This window comes from Amphibalanus amphitrite, unplaced genomic scaffold (genome assembly GCF_019059575.1).
Source record: "Amphibalanus amphitrite isolate SeventyFive unplaced genomic scaffold, NRLGWU_Aamphi_draft 001691F_arrow, whole genome shotgun sequence".
Taxonomy (NCBI): Eukaryota; Metazoa; Arthropoda; class Thecostraca; order Balanomorpha; family Balanidae; genus Amphibalanus; species Amphibalanus amphitrite.
In genome coordinates, this window is record NW_024883184.1 from 102537 (window position 1) to 122355 (window position 19819).

At 56.5% G+C, this 19819-nt stretch overlaps 1 protein-coding gene across 1 annotated transcript; it reads left to right on the top strand.

Annotated features, from left to right (window-relative positions):
- The first annotated feature begins 126 nt into the window (after positions 1–126).
- Positions 127–16379, top strand: LOC122374669 (cyclic AMP-responsive element-binding protein 3-like protein 2). Its single transcript, XM_043353555.1, has 9 exons — positions 127–205; positions 572–828; positions 1277–1475; positions 1800–1964; positions 12825–13006; positions 13472–13673; positions 14422–14593; positions 14836–14977; positions 15161–16379. The coding sequence occupies exons 2-9, from the start codon at positions 673–675 to the stop codon at positions 15647–15649; spliced, it is 1707 nt and encodes a 568-aa protein (XP_043209490.1). The 5' UTR covers positions 127–205; positions 572–672; the 3' UTR covers positions 15650–16379.
- The last annotated feature ends 3440 nt before the right edge of the window (positions 16380–19819 follow it).

Genomic DNA, 19819 nt, shown 5'->3' on the forward strand with positions numbered 1-19819 from the left:
TATTTTATTAGTGATTTTTTTTGCAGGAAAAAGTATCCCAAGATAACTTCAGTGGTTTATATGAAGAAAAATTTTGCATTGAGATCTAGTATGATTTATTTTTTAGTTGTTATCAATCTTGTATACTAAAAACAAGCCATCTGGCATTCTTTTGGCAGCGAGCCAGCGGCCACGGAGGCTGCGGCCACGTCGACAGCTCCAAATGGTATATTGAATTTGTGTGTTTTACTTGTTTTCTGTGCTACAAACTGGTTGGGATGGCTCCTCAGTCTGTTTTCCATCAGTGATGCTGCTTATTATGTCATTGTAGTGTACAGATTTGTCGAACTGCACCTGTAAAAGGTCTCGCCGGTCTAACGGCACAAGATTTGCCTGCGGGCACCATCACTGGGCGTGACGTCAGTTTGGAATACCCCGCCCCTCAGCGGCCCCTCCCCTCCGCTCGGGGTGCGCTGCGGGTCCGTAATCATTCGTGTCGCTGGTGTTACGTCGGGTGGTGGTGTGCGGTCAGTGTGCCGTACAGAGACAGCTGTGCGGAGATTGCGTTTGTGAAAAGTCTGTTATTCGTCAGGGCTGTGGAGGTGGAAAGTGAGGACGTAGAAAATACCAGTGCACGGCTGGCTCTGGACTTGGAACAAACGACCAGAGGCCAGATCTAAACAAGGAAACAAAATGGACTTCTTCCCAGTCAGCCCAGGACCATTCCTGCCTGACATCGCCATTGATAGGAAGTCTAAAGATGATCTCAGCCTGAATCTTGACCTGGAGAACTTCCCAGAAAACATTTTTGATAAGCAAGAACCAGAAAAGTTTATTGAGCCTACAAAGGTATGTTCTTGTAACATTAATCAGATGTGATATATGCAATCACAATTGCACTGTATTGTAAATGTTGTCCAATCCTGAAGTGTTGTTTCAGTTAAATTGGTGCACTGTGAAAGTGTGCATAATGTATATGTCATTCCACACTCCACACCTTGGGATATGCTCACTATTTTATTTCCCTGAGGTTGTTATGTTTGAGGGTCATTATTTGTATTGTGGAGCTGTGTGTTTGTGAAAACCATCCCAGCATGTTGATGTCTAAGAACATTAAAAACTTAATTCTGGTGTGAAGTGAACTCCCAAAAAATGCCACACCCTCCACCCATAAATATTTACCATTGTATGACACAAACAAAATTCTGCACTTGCCTTTAGTATAGATCCTTGACCTGTTCAGTTGCTAATGAAGATGGTATGTGACACCAAACTGTGGATGTGCTCTTTTTTCCAGGAGGATAGCCTGTTTGATCATGCACAGGGCAATGACTTCAGCATGTTTGACAACCTGGATTCATTCCTGCAAGAGTTTGGCAACAGTGTCAGTGAGCCTGGCCTGCTGTCACCCTCGCCAGCGCTGTCAGACAGCGGCCTCTCCAACACCAGCTCTGACCAGATCATGTCTCCTGACGATAATGGCGAAGATGATCTGAGTGAGTGAGCCAGGCTTTGATGGACACATTGGGTAGAAAATAGACAAACAAATGAATGAATGGTTGGGTTGGTTGGCTTGCAAGGGATATTTAATGAAGGGGAAGGTCTATAAATGTGAATCTCCAAGTTTGGAAGTGTTGCTCACCAGTCACCACTTAGCAGTTTGTAATGTGTGTAACCAGTACCTAATGATAGGGGAAAAGACTTCAAACTTCTTGTCATGAGCTCCATCCTTAGCAGAACAAATGCTTTGTCAGATAATTCATCTACCTTCCCCTCTGTACCATGCATGGATCACCAGTCACTTCCCTCTCTCGCCGCAGGCGGCACGGACATGTCGGAGCCGGAGCAGGAGTCGGAGCAGCTCGGCTCCAAACCGGAGCAGAGCGCCGCGGAGCCGGAGCGCTCCTTCAACCCGATCGACCTGATCAAGATCGAGCCGCCGTCCCCAGATTCTACCACCGAGCGGGTGGCCACCGTCTGCACAAGTAGGTCCCGGCGAACGGGCGAACATGCTTGCCGGTGGGAGGGAGCAGGGAGGGATGCAGCCCAGGGAGGCCGAGGGAGGGATGAGCGACAGCAGAACGCACGTGGTGATTGGAGAGCGCTTGAAGGGGATGATGATGACTCATGACTGGGATTTGTCTATTAAGATGTTTAGGTACGGATATGAAATCGTAACGCTGCAAATTGCAATTGAAACCTTTCTTTGATTTAGAACAGGGTTATGTGGTAAATGATTGTATTGTCGACCTTATCGATTTCTATCAGAGTAATGCAACGGTTTGTCGGCAATCTCACTTCTATCACGCTTCCGCGATCATATTTTGCTGGCTATACATAGAGACTGACGCAAACTTGCAAGTATTTCCTCCACGGTCTTGCAGCCAGTCTGGAGCTGTGCCAACCTGTTTGCTGTTTAGCCCACTCACGCCGGTAACAATGGATTATCGGCTCTATTTGCGTCCGGCGTCGGTCAGTGCGTCCCTCCGACCTCGCCGTCATTATCATAACCAGTCGTTTCAAAGCGGCGCCCCTCAGCGGCCGTTGGCCCGCCGTGGTCCTCGGGGCGCCGGCCCCCGCTCGGCGCCGAGGTGCATATTTCCACCGCCGGCCGCCGGCCGGTTCGGCAGAAGTTGCGCAACTTGTTTGCCGTTGCACGCACTGCCGCCGGGCTGACCGGCGCGGGCCGCCGCGTATCGCCACCTCCAGTCGTTGACCGCGCTGCGGCGAACGTGAGGGAACTCCCGGCACGCTGGCTAGTCGCACTGCACTACTGCACGCCGGTCTGTGCGTACTGCGTACGGCACAGTGCACACCGTTCTGGGTGTGTTGAACGCCCTGGTCTAACCCGGTCTGTTAGTAGTTCACGCCGGTCCGGTCGAACTGCAGGCCACTTCGGTCGTACTGAACAGGTCTGGCATTACTGTACAACGGCGACCCGTCGTTACGCTGCGTCACAGCGTTGCATCCCGGCTTCATGTCTCGTCCTATTTCTTCGTTACATTTTCTCAGTACATCGCTGTTATCAGCTGGGAGCCGGACCATATGTTTTCTGGCCGAGCCACGTGGTCGCGGCCGGTGAAAGTCTGCGGCTGCGGCTACGGTGCTGCCTAGCCGCCCCCGAGGCCGGCCAGCGATCGATGGAACCGAGGCCGGCGGTGGGGGCGGCGTGGTCGGCCGGCCGGCGCCCCCGTGTGGAGCACCTGAGCCGCGGGCAGACGACACATGTTCCGGCGGTGTGTCAGAGCCCATCGACACCGCAGCAGCTATAACTGCTGTGTGATGGGGCGGGCCGGATTGTAATTGTCTGCGGATGACGCGGTACATGTGCGTGCGGAAGGGCGGGGCTGACGGGGGGGGGAGAGGGGGGTACTACCCGGGAGGGCGGGCGTGACACGCGGTCGACCTCGCCCGTCACGGGCCGTCAGCTATGTGTCGGCTCGGCACGGCGCAGGCACTGCTGATCTGGGTCAGAGCCGGTGGCATGACGGATTGAAATGAGGCCCACCGGCTCACCTCGGTTGATGAGCACGTCTTTGCAACTCGTTAATGAGAGCTGCGTATCGTAGACAATTGATAGACAACCGGTCTAACAGACAGGAGAGTGTATCTGATTGGTGGGACTGTTTTTGTGGCGTCACCCCGCACCATCTTGCCCGTCCTCTGGGATCTGTCTGTCCCCCACCTGGCGCTAACTGCTGTCCCTACACCGGCGCCGCTCAACGGTCTTCCGGTTTCTAGCCGTTGCCTTTCCCTCGTGCTGATTACTGGGCGTCCGCACCGGCGCCGCGTGGACGTCTTTTGGACTCAACCCACCCCTCTCGCTGATGACTGCTGTACCCAAAACCGGCGCGGCCGACCCGTCTTTTGGACAATCCATCCCATATGTGACTGACTGTCCCCACACCGGCTCCGCCGCCCACCTGTCGCCGGGCCGCCGGACAGTCCCGTTAGACGGCATGAGTGTGCGTCAGCGGCCGATCGGCGCAGGTGTGAGATGTACCGGTGCGCTGTTCCATCCGTCCGTCCATGGAACTCCCATGCGACGGCCGCCGTCTGTCCAACGCCCGTGGCGGTGCGGTGCCGCCGGCGCCGGTACGGTGGGAAGAGCCGGGTGGGAGCGCCGGCCGTCGGACTCCCAGCGTTTCGTTCAGTGGTCACCGACGGACTGGCTAGTGGGTAGTTTTCTGCCTCGCCACTTTGATGGAATGTCTGTATTACCAGTCGCCAGAAGACGGCATCAGTCTGCCATCCCTCCGTCGCAGTTACGGTGCGAGGTTCGTCGTGCTCTGAGAATGACGCGGTGTGACGCGCCGTGACGATCTGCCGGTCACGACTGTCACTCTCGGCCGGCCGAGCGGACGAGTCGGGATGCGGCGTCACGCGCTTTGACGCTATCGTGACGCCGCGTTGTCGCTGTCAGCGTGGCGTCTCGCTCCGTCCGCTAAAGGAGCCAGATCGGTCGGAGCGGGCCTCTGGCCTTGGCTGCACCGGCAGCTCGTGCCGCTCATGGAGTGAGTGGCCCAGTTTGCACGAGGAAAGTGCCAGCACTCACACTGCCGTGAACAGCGCAGTGGTTTGTCGAAAAGTGAAATTTGGTCACCTTCTCAGATCCTGTCTGATTGGAACTGGGTCCGGTGACTGTTTTTCTGGCGCTGCCCTTTCACTAGCCCGGGGATCCCATCGACCCTCTCCGTCCCTTCGCTCCCCTCCATGACCCCAATCCAACCGCAAAAACACGGCACCGGCCGCTGCGCCCCTCCGCCGCCCGCCGGTACCTTGACCGTCCTCTGAGGTCAATGCCGCGTCCTGTTGCATTGCAAATCCTCCGGCGGTGCCATGCGCGCGCGCGCCGGGGCCGGTGACCGCTGGCCGGTCTGGGCTCAGGACTCTCCTCCGCGCACGACCGGCGCGGTGCGGCGGCGTGCCGGGCCGGACGGGCGGGGGATCAGACCGGTCCTTCGCCGAGCTGCACCGCATGCCCGACTGCTCACCGCGCCTGAGCTGGCCGGCCGGTTCGGTTGACCCGGCAGAAGCCGGTCGGTCTACCGCCCACGTGGTCTGCAAATGCACACTGCACACTGCTCAAGTGCTCAGTCCTGTGACAGCGTCTGGGCGAGATCTGGTCAAAGGCTCACGGTTTAAATTTTGATATCATTAAAAATGGCCGTTGAGTTAGCTACAAATGGATCGACATTGATATGCTAACTATTTTTGCGAGTTCTAGAAATTATGCGTTAAGCCAACACGCGCAAATCTTGCAGATGATCTTGACTCGCAGAACAAGAATATGGCCTTCGCTAACTAACCTGCCGCACGGATTTTATAGTGGCCTTGCGTAGTAACCTTGTGCGTAGTATGAGCTACTCGAGACTGGGTGACAGGTGGCCTGCGACGGACCCCGTTTCGCTGTGCCGTGCCGGGTCGTCTGTTACCTGACCGGGACGGCGGCGCCGGGCGCAGAGACCGGGCCGCCCGCAGGGGTGGGCGCGGTCCCGAAACGGTGCGGGCTCCTACCGAGAAGGGATGGACGGAGAAACTGGGCCGGCTCCTGGCCCAGACCGGTTTCTCTCTGTCGCTCCTTCCAGCGGACGATACGAGACCCATAGGACGGAGATAAGCTCTCACATAACCATTAGTTTGTTATACGATCCTTCTTCTAGCATTTTGCCTTTCGATTTGCCCGTGAATGCGCAGCCGTCACCGGTAAGCAATGCGGTTTCGCAACTCGGCCGTCTACTTCTCTGTACGCACGATGAGTTCAGCGTGTGCGGATGCCTTCGAGCAGCGTCCGGGACGAGCGCCGATTGCGTCTGTCGGGGGCACCGGCCGCTCCTTCCGGCCTGCATACCTGGCGGCGTGGCGACCCCGGCCGACCGGTCGGCGCTGCGCGCTGGGCCGGGGCTCCGCCGCAGCCGCAGCGGGCCGGCGCGTTATTCATGGGGGCGGCAGGTGTGTGCCGGAGTCATCGTCCTCCACCGGCCTCCGGCGGTGGGGCGCCGCGGCCGGTCCTGCCGGTCCTGCCGGCGGCGGCCGCGGGGCCGGTGCGCGTCCCACCGCCGCCGCCGGCGCTGCGTCGCCCGGTGCGCGGTGAAGCGCGGACATTCCTCCGAACCGGCCGCCGGGCCCGGCCATCGGCCTGTGTGCGCCGTTTGAATAGCCGGTGCGGCGAGCGTGCGAATCATCGCCGCCGTGGGCAGAGGCGGACGGTTGGCGCCGGACGGGAAGGGACAGGTGAAGTTAGATATCGCGCTAGTTTAGGCATAGGTGGAAAATATTTCTACTATAAGCTACATCACTGTCGCCTTCGCTTTCATCAAGTCTTACTGCACTTGTACCATGCGAGTATTATTTTAGACTCGCCGCCCTAACTGCCCAGTCCCGGCGCCTCAGGCCCGGTTAGTGTCGCAGTCTGACCTGTCCGACCTCTATCAGTAATCAGTGCTCGGTGAACTCGTGTCCCCCGGCTGTGAGTGGCTCTCATACGGCGGCTGACACGTTCTCTAACCTTGGCCACTCGACCGGGACGGCTGCCGGTCAGTCGCTCGCTCTCGGTGACCGTCGGGTTTTGCACGGAGTAACGTAAACAGGCTACGCTGGGAAATGTCACCCGTCCGGTCCATGGCCAGATGTCAATGCGCTTGCACAAAAACTAGTGATACTGTATGGTGCCGCGACTCAGACATGCACGGCATTGGTGGCCCCTTTAGTTTTATTTCTATTGGATAATTTTGACGCTAAAGTGATACAAGTAGCGTGGGACTTAGCTTGAATCGACATCTGTCTAACTATTCTGTGAACAAACAACCGTACTGTTTTGCATGTTATTCAGTGTTCGTAACCGCCCTGCGGTGGGCGTGAATATGGTCAGAACGGACCCCTCGCGTGCCGATCCATCGATACGTGTGTCTCGGCCCTGTGGTTGCGGCCGAACTAGACCCTGTGATGGCGGCCGAGTCCGGCCTCCCGGGAACGTTCTCGAAGCGGCGCGGCGGACCGGCACGGCGACTGTTTGTCGGTGAGCCGGCCGGCCCGGCGCGCGTCAGCGGGAACAGCGGTAAACCTACCTGTCTACCTTCCTGCCGAGGGCTGGCTAACACGGACCGACAGCACCGCGCGGCTCGGACGGATCAGCCGGCGAGGCAACGGCCGGATTTGGTGGTGCGGGACCGCTTGTTTTTGACACAGCCGATGCACATGCCTGGCTGGCGTGCAGCGTCGCCATGGAACGGATCAGCGCTCTAGATACCCACCTTTGTGACCGGTTGCATTCCGCGTACTCAGGCCGTGACGTGTGCAGAGAGAAAGGTCCGTGTGTCCCCGGCGGCCGCGACAGGTCATGGCTTCTGATTCGCTACCGCGGCTGTATTCATCGGCCGAGCCGTCGGCACCGTTACGCGGCGCTGCGTTACGCAACTGTTGGCTTCTTGACAGTATTGGCAGCGGGACAGGTGGAACACTAACTGGATAACGCCCCCGACCTCAGACTTCCCGTCAGCTAGGGCTTCCGCAAGGTCGTATCCGCCTTCTATGGGGACATATCGTCCTTCCGTTGGATGCACAAGGAGGCTGTCGTACAAGCCTTCTATGGACAGATTGTTCGTTGAAGGGGATGACGCGCACCCATGGCAGTGACCGGTTATGCCACAAACGCCCGAGGAACGGACCGATGACTTCACATTTGCCCAAGGGACGTTGGGCTCGCCGATCGGGACTGTCACGGCTGCCTTTCAGCCTGGAGCGTGACTGGCACCCGTTTCCCTTCACCACCGTCGCCGCCCGGCCGCACACCCTTTCTCCCATGGTTTGTGGCGCCCTGACCCGGTCGGGCGGGCCGGGTCGCTCGTTTCGGGACCGCTCTCTCGGCCGGGTCGGCCCAGAGCTGTTGTAGCTCCCTTCTCCCTCTCTCCTTTTGAACAACTCTCGGCGCCGCTCTCATGGCAGGTCGTGCTCGAGAGCGGCCGTAACGGCGGGAGGCAGGCTTTCGCCGGCGCCGCCCGCCGCCCCGGCTGTCACTGCAGCGGCATCAGAGTGACGGCACAGTTTTGTCTATTGGAGCGGCTGGGAACGCCCACACAGGAACACTCGACTTGACTCTTGCCTGCAGTCGTCGTTTATTAGGCGCCCGTAGCGACTGTTATACCTAGGCTGAGACGATGTCCGGAATGATACGTCACTGATGAACTGAGCCCGTTTAGGAGAGGCCCCGCCGCTTACAGATTTGCCCTTGAACCCGGTAATAGTTCATGAGACGCGAGCGAGACTAGGGGCTCAGCGCCGACTAGCAACCGCGTGGTGGCAGCGTGGTGTGAATTAAGCCGCGAGCGAATGATGTCAGAACATATTTGACGTCATCTCTGCTTTGATCACGGCGGAGAGATACTGCTGCATGAGGCGAAAGCGTCCGTATCGTAATCGGAGAGTGGTCAGCGAAAGTGCGCTCTATTAGCGCGCCGTCGTGGCCTCGGCAGTCATGAAAACTGTCGACTCTTTCTCCACCCGGCGGAAACGTGTGGGCGATTCGACGGCGCCGACTCGACGGAGCAGCGGCGGCGCGGTGCCGGCGGTGGGGGAACCGTTGGACGAAGCGGCGGCGGCCGGCCATGACCGGCGGAAGCGCGGCCGTGTGCGCCGTGAGCCCGTCCCGTTCCGCTCCGCTCCGCTCGCCGCCTCCCCCGTTCGCCGGCTCATCGTCGCGTGGGCCGCATGGCCGCCACCGCTGGCTGGCCGGCCGGCCGATCGGCCGGTGGGTCCGGCACACGGCGCTCGGCGAATGGTATCGAGCCGAGCCGGTCCAGCCCGAGGCGTCGGTAGGTAAAAGTACCACCCGCGCCGCCCATGGATGTCGGTCAGACGCCAGAACCGGTCCGTCGGCCCGCGTCGGCCTCGCCTCGGCCGTGTCTGGGATGTGCCCCACCGTACGCCGGCCCGGGGCGGGGTCCACTCGGCCGGCCAGCGATCTTACTCTGGGACCGACATTGCGCCACACGGCCGACCCCGAGGTGTGGGCTCGCCGGCCCAACCCACCTTGCGCGGCACTAGCGCCTCTGGCGGCCAGGACCGGAGTCACCGGCCGCACCTGAGTCATTACGGGGTCGACCCGACCTGCTGCGGCAGCGAGGGTGGACGGTGACCCGCGCCGCCTGTCACGCCGCCCGAACGGGCTCGACGGCGGCTGACGGGCGGCCACGTGGGGCGGGAGGCCCCCGCTCCCCATTTTAGCGACCGAGTGACATTTCGTACGGCGGCGCGGCTGTCTGTCGTCCCCTACATTTGCGCACGTGTAGCCCGCCTGTGCGTTGCCTCACAAAAGGTGACGATGCGGCTCAGGTGGCTCTGTCGCACAGCGACGATAACATCCACATAAAACAGCATGGCACAAGCATGGCGCAAAATACCACCAGCTGTTCACGCCGACATTCGCCCATGTGTGATCCATAAGTCTCGCCAGCTGTTTCACGCCGATATGCGTCTGTTTTCCGGTTATCCTTCGTGTGTTATCGCTCTATCATTCGCATTCCTCACGGACCCGCTCCGCTATACTCGCTGTGTGCCGGTTTTCAGTTATGGACGGCCCAGCCCGGTCACGAAGGAGGCTAACGTCTGGTCGGTCATGACTGGCCAGTCCGCGCTCCAGCCCGGCTGCTCGCCTTACCGCGCCCCCCTACGCCTGCTGGGCCGCTCTATCAGCGGCGAGCGGTTTCTCCTCTCTCCTCCCTTCCTCTCTCCCCTCCTCCCTTCCTCTCTACCCTCCTCCGTCCGCTGGCTGTGAGCAGTTCTCCGTGAAATGCCGCAGGCTGCCGACGGCGCGTCTGGGCCGAACTGATAGCGACCGAACCCGTCAGCTCCCTCCCAGCTCCGCTCGACACGGCCGGCAGCTGCGGCCACCGGGGAGCCGGCGGGGAAACAGACCGCAGCAGGCAGACGCACTATGCGGGGCCGGCCGGAACAGATGTCCCTCCATACCACAGCAGCAGCGCCGCGCCGCGTCGTGACGCTCGGGACGCACTGTGACGCCCGTAACGGCTGACCGCCCGCCGGGCCTGTCAGTGACCGACACGCACGGCTGCGTACGCCGGCTGAGAAGGGCCGCCACCGCCGCTGGGTCTACCAACTGCCTGTTCAGACAGATAGGCTCGGCTCGGCGGTCAATGCACGCACGATGAGCTGCCGAGGATACGCAAGTGGCTCGTAAATTAGATGAGTGTGTTCGGGAGGCGTTCAGCGTAGGGTTATTTACTACCAAGTTGTGATGTCGCAATCTTGCGTGTTTACGAGCTTTTGAGTCGGACACAGTTATCTGCTGCAATTAACGCATCATAACGCTCAGTTCACTGTTCTAGTCAGTCGATAGCGGTAATAATCGCCCTGACCTGTGGCAATCGCAAGGTCTGGCCGATATACAGAAGCTTACGGGCATACAGGCCGACTGGTCAGTGATGGCATTCTTCATTGAATCTGCAACACATACTTCTGATCAACTTAGCATCATCTAAGCCGTGTTGCAACTACATCCTCTGCCATCTCATCCCACCTCATCCCATTATCTCCCGCACTGTGCCCTATCGTACCTTTGCCCCATCGCTCCCTCCCCCGCGCCTCTGAGGCCGGACCGTGTCCGGTCCGCCGACTCCGGGAGAAGTGTTTACAGGCTGGGCGCTGGCACGCTGCCGGCGCTGCTCCAACAGACTGTGTTTATACTGACCGACACATGCCGTGCAGGCGGGCCAGCCGATACAGGCGGGCGAAGGATGATGACCGGTCCACCCGCCGGGCTTCCCAGAGCCCCGAAAGGCTGCCCGAATTGACGGAATGGGAGGGTAGTCTGCGTGACCTCTGACGCAGTTTTGGTGATGTGGGGTTTCCTCTGTTTGGACTTCACCAAACGTGCGTCATTGGCACGCTTCTCGAGGCGCTGGACGTCAGAGATTGCTTGTTTTGAGTTTGTCTCCGATCGAGAAATGTTATCATTGGGATGCCAATTTCAAAACGGTTGCGTTCTAATGTTAACAACCTGCTGCTGTCTTCACGGGCCTATGAGCAAGGAACGCATAACATTGCGTAAGAAAATTCTCTTGATACGCTGTCAGCTGCCCGATATGGCTGTATCGCAGTCGGCCATGAGGAAGCTCGCCCGTATTTACCAAGAGGGCAGCGTCGAGCCTCTGCGTTATCGTACCGCCCCCGATAGCCGTGTAGTATCTCCCACAGCCCTGCCGGCCGGGTGGGACGGCACAGCTGGCGTCTGGGCCGGCGATACGGCCGTTCCTTTCGACCCCAATCACGGACTCACGGTGGACGTCACGGACACAGTCACGGTGGACGTCACGGGCAGTCACGGTGGACGTACGCCGCAGGATGTCGGGCCGGCTGGAAAGATTGATATCTCCCCCAGACTGATACCGTCCTTGTCCCCTCGACTTTCCTTGCATATGAACACGCCGCTTACACGTTCGTGGGCGGCGCCATGTTGCCTCCAAACCGGTCGTCGCAGTTTTATCCGGTACTGCTGGTTGAGTCTGCGCCATTTTGCCGTGACCCGCCCGAAAGCTGGCACCTGTGCGCCTGGTCGGGCCGGGCGGCCGGCGTGGTCGTTTTTACCGGTTTACTTACAAACTGTTTCATGCAGTTGGCTGTCTGGGTGTTCGGTATTGTACTGGGTCAATTCATATTGGTGCGTGTGCGTGGGAAGGACCATACAAAGGACACGTGTACGCCCCCCCTCCCCCCCTACTGACCGGACCATTGATCCCTATGTGTACCGGTCGCCGGGGAGACCGACGGACGGGGGGGGGGGCTGACGCCGTCCTGACTCACCCGGCCCAGTGCGCCGCCACCTCAGGAGTGCCGACGTGGCCGGCGCTGTGACGTCACATTGCGTCAGAGGCCGTCAGCCGCTGCTGCGGGGATGGAGGGGGCCGGACAGAGAGACTGCGCGCACTGTGTCCGGGAGGCACTGCTGGACATAGGTCAGCAATTTGGTTCGCTCTAAGTGGACGCCGACGCGGTCGTTATGGACAGTAGACGAACCACGGCTGGTCTGCGTGACCCCTGGTTACCACGCGGACCAGTCGGTGTTAAAAATAACGCGGAATAAATGCAATGTCCGGGCCTTTGAGGTAAACTGAAGGTAATTACACCGCTCTAAGTGGGTCATTTGACGGTAAAAATAACGTTATTTTGGTGGAGTCGTGTTCATTTGTCCATTCAAGTTTCGGGAACATTCGGTGTGTCATGGTTCTTGAAGGTGTCTGGTTTCCGCCCACCGAAGGACGTTTTTGACGCCGTGGTGCCATTGTTTGATGTTAGTGACGAGTTTTTACTATGCATTTGAATCGTGTGGTCAGCAGTGTCTAAGCCGTGTGTACAACATTTCTGAGCAATCGGTTGGCTGTGCTATCGCAGTCCTCCGCTGTCGCGCTCAGACGAAGTGAGTTGCAGTCGTACATCTGACACATTCTCTTCAAACGTTAACCGTTTCCGCTCTATCCCGTATCAATGATATTTCAAATGACGCGAATCACGCCGACATTGTCTTTTGAGGCTTGCTATGAACAAACGCTGACATGATGTGATCTAAGTTGATCGGTTAGTTTTTCACTTCACGTTATCTGCAGATACAAATGCCAAGGGAAGTTAGACAAACGTCAATCGCTAACGCATTATATCATACATCAGGCACTTGACTACACGGAGACGCATTGAGCGTATCGGCTCACCGTCACCGGCTGATAGCCGGCGGTGGGAGGCCGTCATCAGCCGACCCTGACTCACGCTGCCGCCGACCCGTCTGTCCCCAGACTCAGTGAGTAGCCCTGCTGACCCCTCCCTCCCTCCGTTCACAGGTGTCGGCGAGCGGACGGCAGTACCGGCGGCGGCGCGGCCCGTCACCACCGCCCCCGCGCCGCCGACCGTCACCGTCCTCCGCCAGGCGCGGCCAGGACAGTCCATCCTCATACCCGTCAACATCAAAGGCTCCGGCAACATCAAGACGGTCAAGATTCTCAGCGCGCCCGGAAATGTCAAGGTGCGGCAGCGGGAGCTCAGGAGGGGAGGGTTTCTGCTGGTAGCTGATGTTACCCCCAGCACCGGTGCAGGCGGGGTTCGCACCGGACTGGAAGTAGGACGGCGTGTCTGCAACAGTTTGTGTGCACTTGCGAGGCGTATTGGCTTTTCGTGAATATGCAGAATGGGTAACCTACACGCCAGACCTTAGTTTCGATATGTAGTGCACCACCTCGCGTTTCCATTTTGGAAATGGCATAGCGTAATCAGTTTTATCACCCAGGAGTACCTCAACGAAATGAATTGCCGCTTCTGACCGACTATTGGATAATATTTTGATGTATTTAGGAGCACTCATTGTAACTAAGCGAAGATCTATCGATTCGCGTCCAGCTAGCCTAAACAATGAACCATAGCTTTTTTGGCTTCCGCCCACCCCATGCTGCCCAAACACCCACCGTTCACACTCTGCGTCTCTGTCCCGCAGTCTCCGACTATCGTGGGTGAGCTGCGCCCCACCGCCATCCGCCACGGCGGCACTACCCGCATGGTGTACAGTATCGCCGGCGGAGAGCGTCTCCACACCTCCACCGGCCCCGTCATCACCGTCTGCAGCAGCCGACAGGGGGACGCCGCCACCTCCGGCGTCGGACTGGCAGACGGACAGAAAAAGAAACTCGACCTCTCCAGTAGGTGGACCGGAGGGGGTGGAGACTATTAGAGGGGGAGGGTAGAAATGGGGTTGTTGGCTGTTGAATGTTGGTTTCGTATGGAAAAGCTACTGACAAGTCTTTTGATATTGTGCATTTTTTATATATAAAATGACCATAGATGTTCATTTTCCAAGCCTGTTGATTTCTATAACACACGGACGATATTTCGAGAAAAATGCCTCAATGAGTCAATCTATAGGAAACCCAAACAAACCCCTCTCCTGTGCTTTCCTCGCGGTCCTCGCTATACACGTCCCTTGCTATCACTATCTACGAAGTTGGCGGCTGTCAGCGGTGACTGGACGGTGTCCCAGCTGCCCCCGTCCCTCCCACGATCAGCTGACTGGGCAGGGTGCCACGACAGGGCCTCTCCTGGCGAAACCACTGTCAGACTCTGACTCCCGAGTCCTGCGCCGCGCCGTGTTCGTGTTGATCCGTGCCGTTTCTTGCCGTGTCCTGCCGTGCCGTGCCGTGCCATATCTTGCCATGTCGAGTCGTGCCGTGTCGACCCGTGCCTATACCGTGTTGTGTTGTGTTGTGTCGTGTTGTGTTGTGTTGTGCTGTGTTGTGTTGCCCTGTGCTGTGCCGTGCCGTGCAATGTGACCTCTGCCCAGGCCGTGTCCTTAGCAAGATATATCGTGCCATTTGACCTCTAACCGTGTCATGCCTACTCCGTGTCGTGTCATACCATGTGACCTCTAACCCTGCCTTACCCGTTCCACAGTCGAAGAGCGGCGTCTATTGAAGAAGGAGGGAGTCCTGCTGCCCACCCACTACCCACTCACCAGGGAGGAGGAGAGGGAACTGAAGAGGATCCGACGCAAGATCCGCAACAAGATGTCCGCCCAGGACAGCCGCAAGCGGAAAAAGGAGTACATTGACGGCCTGGAGGACAGGTGGGTGTCTGCATGCACCTCTGTAACAGGTGGATTTATATTTAGTGGACTTGTGTGAGGAATTGATTGTAGTTTGGTATCCAGTGTGGCATATGTCAGCTTGTTGTTGTTTGGCGTCGTTGATTTCTAAAATAAATTTTGTTTTGGCTTGTAGCATCAATCTATAAATGCGCATCTTGCGATTTTCACGGCAGACTGGCATAGTGAAACAAAATTTTACCGACGCACTATTTTGTCGCCAGGGTACGGATGTGCACTGCCGAGAACCAGGACCTGCACAAGCGCATCAAGCGGCTGGAGACGCAGAACGGCCAGCTGGCGGCCCAGAACAGCTCCCTGAGCACCCACAACGAGACGCTCACCTCGCAACTGAAGCGGCTACAGGTGAGACAACGACGGAGGAAAAGTCGGGAACAGAACTTGCCAATGTTGGTCATCGATTTCTATTGCGACAGTGCCTATTGATAAGGTGTGGTGTTGGCTGGAGCTGTACCTAGGCTGACGTTGAGACCAATGCCCGGCAGCTTTTGGTGAGTGTCCTGACACGCGTCCCTCCGTTCTCGGCAGGCGCACATCACGCGGGTGGCGCTGGGCGCCGGCCGTGGCGTGGCCCACCCGAGCACCTGCCTGATGATCCTGCTGCTGTCGCTGTCACTGTGCGTCCTGCCCAGCCTCAAAGACGAGGCGTCCGACGAGGCAGCGCTGGGCAAGGCCGATTCGAGCCGCGGGGCGCGCACCCTGCTCCAGTCGAGCAAGGCCGACTTCCTCAGCGCCTACCTGACGCGCAAGCCGCAGCTGGCCGGCCTGGCCGGCTTCGACCTGGAGTTATCGGACGCCGAGGACGACTCGGCGCCGGCGGCCGACCGGCCGGCCGTCGGCCCAGAGCCGCCGCGCAAACGGGCGCGGCTGGCCGAGCCGGCGCGCTGGCAGGACGCGCTGCGCGAGGACCCGCTGGACGACGGTCCGCCGCCGGAGCCGGGCCCGGCGGCCGGCGCGCAGCACAACGGCACCCGGCCGCCGGCCGCCAGCCTGGTGCTCACCGTGAAGCGGCAGTGAGCGCCGCCGGCGCCGCCTGGTGGCACGCCGCCAGCGCTGCCTATCGTCCATTCCATGAGGCGCCGGCCGGTGGGGGTTCGGAGCGCGATGCGAGGTGCGGTGTGGTTTTAGCCGGGTCGGCCGGGCCCGGTGTGACTGCCGGCTGGGCGCCCTCGCCGTGTAAATACGCATGTGTCGAGTCACTCTCTGGGGCCGCTGCCTCGCCGGCCGTCCCTCTCGCTGTCCGGGTGCGAGCATCGGTGGCGGCGGCCGTACAAAGCGTCCCAGTGCGCTGGTGTTTTCTACGTTTAAACACTTTAAAAATGCATAAAAATAGCAAAAGATATATCAGATCTAAATCCAGTTACATGCTCCAAGAGTGACCCTTCAGCAATGCATAAACCAAATGCGGAATGCGACACCTTTATTTATAGATACGGTGATATTGTGCATTTCCGTCGATGTGTGTAGCGATTACTAGCTCGCTGGCTGCCAGCAGGGTTTCACGGGCTGGCCGCGCGCGTGTGTGCTTGCTCGGGAAGGGTGCGGGACTGCTGAATTGGTGCTGGAAGCTTGGCCGTCGGCTCGGCTCGGCGACGGTGTGCGAGCGAACGTCTGTGTATGGGTGTGTTCTACGCGTGCCGTTCGTGTGCCAGCCTGCCTGCCTGAGTGTTGTGCACCCCGGCCGACCTGACCTGACCTGACCTGGCCGGCCGGCCGGACCCGACTGACAAATATACTGGAGCATGGAGACTGTGTGAGTGACTGATGAGGCACAGGCCACGAGCGTGTATATAGGAAGGGGTGGAACTATGGAGAGATGAAGTCTCAGTAAACAAAACTAAACTAATCACAAGGAACAAAACACGCGCGGCGTCAATTGTTAACAGTTAGAAGAAAAAAACGAGAGCTGGCAGGAGCAAAGCATTTTTATGCTTCATTTTGGGATTTGGCGACCAGTGGCGCTCAGCGGTTGGCGTTTTCCCGCTAGGTAGCGTTAACAAGCTGTAGTTGCGTATGATGTCGCTAGATGGCACTAGCAGTAAGCGCCTGAAAGTAGACTGCACCGCAATACTTTGGTTTCTTCATCGAGCCGGACTCCGCAGACCGCAGCAGTGACAGTACTGTCATCAAGGCGGTAGTAAACGGGCACCGTTCCATGCTTCTATCCTCAGGATACTGAAATCCTTCTCCTCCACGCCACAACCCCCTCCGGGCTGGACAGGCAACTTTATCTCATGCGGGCTGCTCCCTTGGAGCGGCACCGCTGCTCCCGAGGGAGCGCACCCCGTAGCCGGGTGCAGTGAGTGCCTTGGGGCTGGGTGGCCTGTCCTCTGGACGGGCTCAGCCCCGGCGACTCACTAGGGTGCCTGCCCAGACCAATGTCTCCCCCTATATCCTATCATCCTCCCGGCTCTGAAATGGTCTCATTGGACCGAAAGGGCCTAACCCAACAAAACAAACAAAAACAAACAAAAACAAGTAATCGGGCATGAGGGGGGGGGGGACAGAGAAGCTATGTATAATCCCACTTTCATTGGAGAAGATATTCAGAACTGTTATGCACTCGTACTCGTAACGGCCGGTTAAGGGGCGTCCCCCCCGTCTAACTCCGTAAATAAGGAAGGTACGGAAACAAAAGCGGTACCAAACGAAAGGCGCTTAAGATTAAGAGACGATTCTAAAGCACTTAAAATTTTTGACCTCAGGTCAATCCTCAAGGTCAAAGGTCAAGGTCAAATGTAAAAATTGGCAAATGTGTAGCGATCTCAAGATAAGTATTCTGGAGGACAGCAAGATGCAAAAAACGGCAAAATTTGAACTCAAACGAAAGAAGAGAATCTGAGAATTCTGAAAATGTGCACTCAAAATCAAAGGTCAAGGTCAAGATCATGCTCAAAATCGACCTCAAACTTTGCACTTTTTTGTAAATATTAAGTTCTAAACTCCAAGATGTTTTAAAATGTTTTAAAGGTTATCAGGTCCCTATTTGTGGTTCATCTTACGATAGGGACAAGGCTGCTCAAAGATCAAGGTCACAAAGGAGTATCCTTGCTAGAGGAAAATAGATGCCAGATTCGTGATCATCGGCTACGAATCAATCATAAACGACCTTTCATGCGTCAAAGCCAACCAAAGGTCATTCGAGGTCACATGAGGTCAACACAAAACTTGAACTTTTCCAAACAAAATATATATCATTCGACGCGGCTTGACAAGGCGAAAGCGTTGGTACCACTGCCGTAGTGCCGTAGCTCTAGGACCATTTTCGTTGAAGTTTTTAGCGAAAAACTAAAACCACAGCTCAGAGTCGTTAACCTGACCTCTGACTTCAGGTCACTACAACTATTTTTTTTTTATTTTTCTCTAGGTCAAACGCAGGTTAAGGCAGGTTAAGCTCTAGGTTAGGTTAAGCCGAGGCTCTAGGTTAAGCAGCCATTTGAAGTTCGCGTCTGTGACGCTGAAGTTTGCCGTACAGGGGTCTAGAAAAATATGTGACGTCATCAAAGGGGCTAGGTCCAATTTTGTTACCTCAGAAGATGTCAAATTGATGGGAGAAAAGGTACTCAAAGTTTCGCTTTCCTATCCCTTAGCGTTCGGGAGGATCTAACACAAATATTCATCAGGGGGGCGGAAATGCCCCCCTGGGCCCGCGAGGGTTTTAATTAACCCTCGCCCGCACATGGGGGGGGGGGCTGTTTCCACCCCCAGTTAGTTTTTCTGCTCTGCACTTAACAATTTTAAAGCTAGAAACCTGACTTTTCGTATAGCTACTTCTCTATCCTTCTCAGCGTCCACTGGAAATTTCAAGTTTCTGCTGTTTTGGCAGTAGCGGCGGAACATCTTCAATTAAGGGGGGGGGGGCACTGACGACTTTTGGTCCCATTCTTTCCATGCAACGCCCATAGGGCTAATGTTAAGATGCCGAAATCAAAGGGGGGCACGGTGCCCCGGTGCCCTTCCCGTTCAGCCGCCTATGGTTTTTGGTTTCGGAGATATGATCTTGTTCTTCAGGTCATGTCATGAGTCATGACCCAAATGATCAATACCAAATATCTTGCGTTGGCTATGTGTCTTGTGAGCTTTTGACACCTTGATATCGGAATTTTTTACTACTTACCTCCCACCTATCATGGAAAATGCTATTCGACGATGTACGTATGTCAGGGTCAAGGTCAAGGTCAACCTAGGTCAGCTAAAAATATTGCATTTTAGGCTAACTGAAAAGCCTTTTATCCGTTAAGTGATCTTGGTTTGGTTTCGCGCTATCAAAAGCAGCTGACATGGCAATGCAGGTCGCAGGAGGCCCACGATTATCTGGGCGTCGCGCTCAGCCACTCACCGTGATATCAAATAACTATCGACCAGCCAAAACTGAAATCTAGTAATTATAATTTACCTACATGCATAGTTGTAGGTAGTCCAAACTCCTTGCAGTTCTTTCTTTTGGGCGATCACGTCAAAACGCTGACCAATAAGCTGCGATAAGATCATATTTGCATTATTCGTACATATTTGAAAAGAAGTAGGCGCCCAATAACAAACTGAACGTCATTGTAATGGAGGCCATTCCTAACAATATTGAGCGAAGTATTCTAAATGCGGGGCGCAACACGATGGACTATGGTAATAGATATGGTTAACGTCTGACGTTTTCGACCGTAAATATATTCATAGCTATTTAAAAATGATTTTTTACAATCAATTGAGGATACGTTCGCATAATCGTCTTACCTTCCGCGCAAATACGCTTAAGCAAACCGTCATTTTAATATGACTGTATTTCCAAGGGCACGGGAAAATCGGCGGTATGCTCGCCAGGTGCCGCTCGGACAGATATCAGCAAAGCCGTCCAAAAGGTAAGAATGAAATAACGCCCGTATATACGTACCACGGTACCTAACTGCTAACCTTATCGCCTTACCTTTAACTAAAAAGGTATTGAAATGATATTAGTATGAACTGAGTTTTGAAAATACAACTTAATAAAACAATTTACCAAGTCACTGATTCTTGCCGACCAAACGGCAACCTGTACTTTTTATATCCATTAGGCAAGTTCCTACACATGTTTAATCCACACGGGTGTGACATTTAGAACGGACATCAGTTTCGTTATCCGTGAATGGCGATATTTTCGCGCCATTTCGAGGGAATTACACGTGCAATCGTGTCGTTTATGGCGCGTCA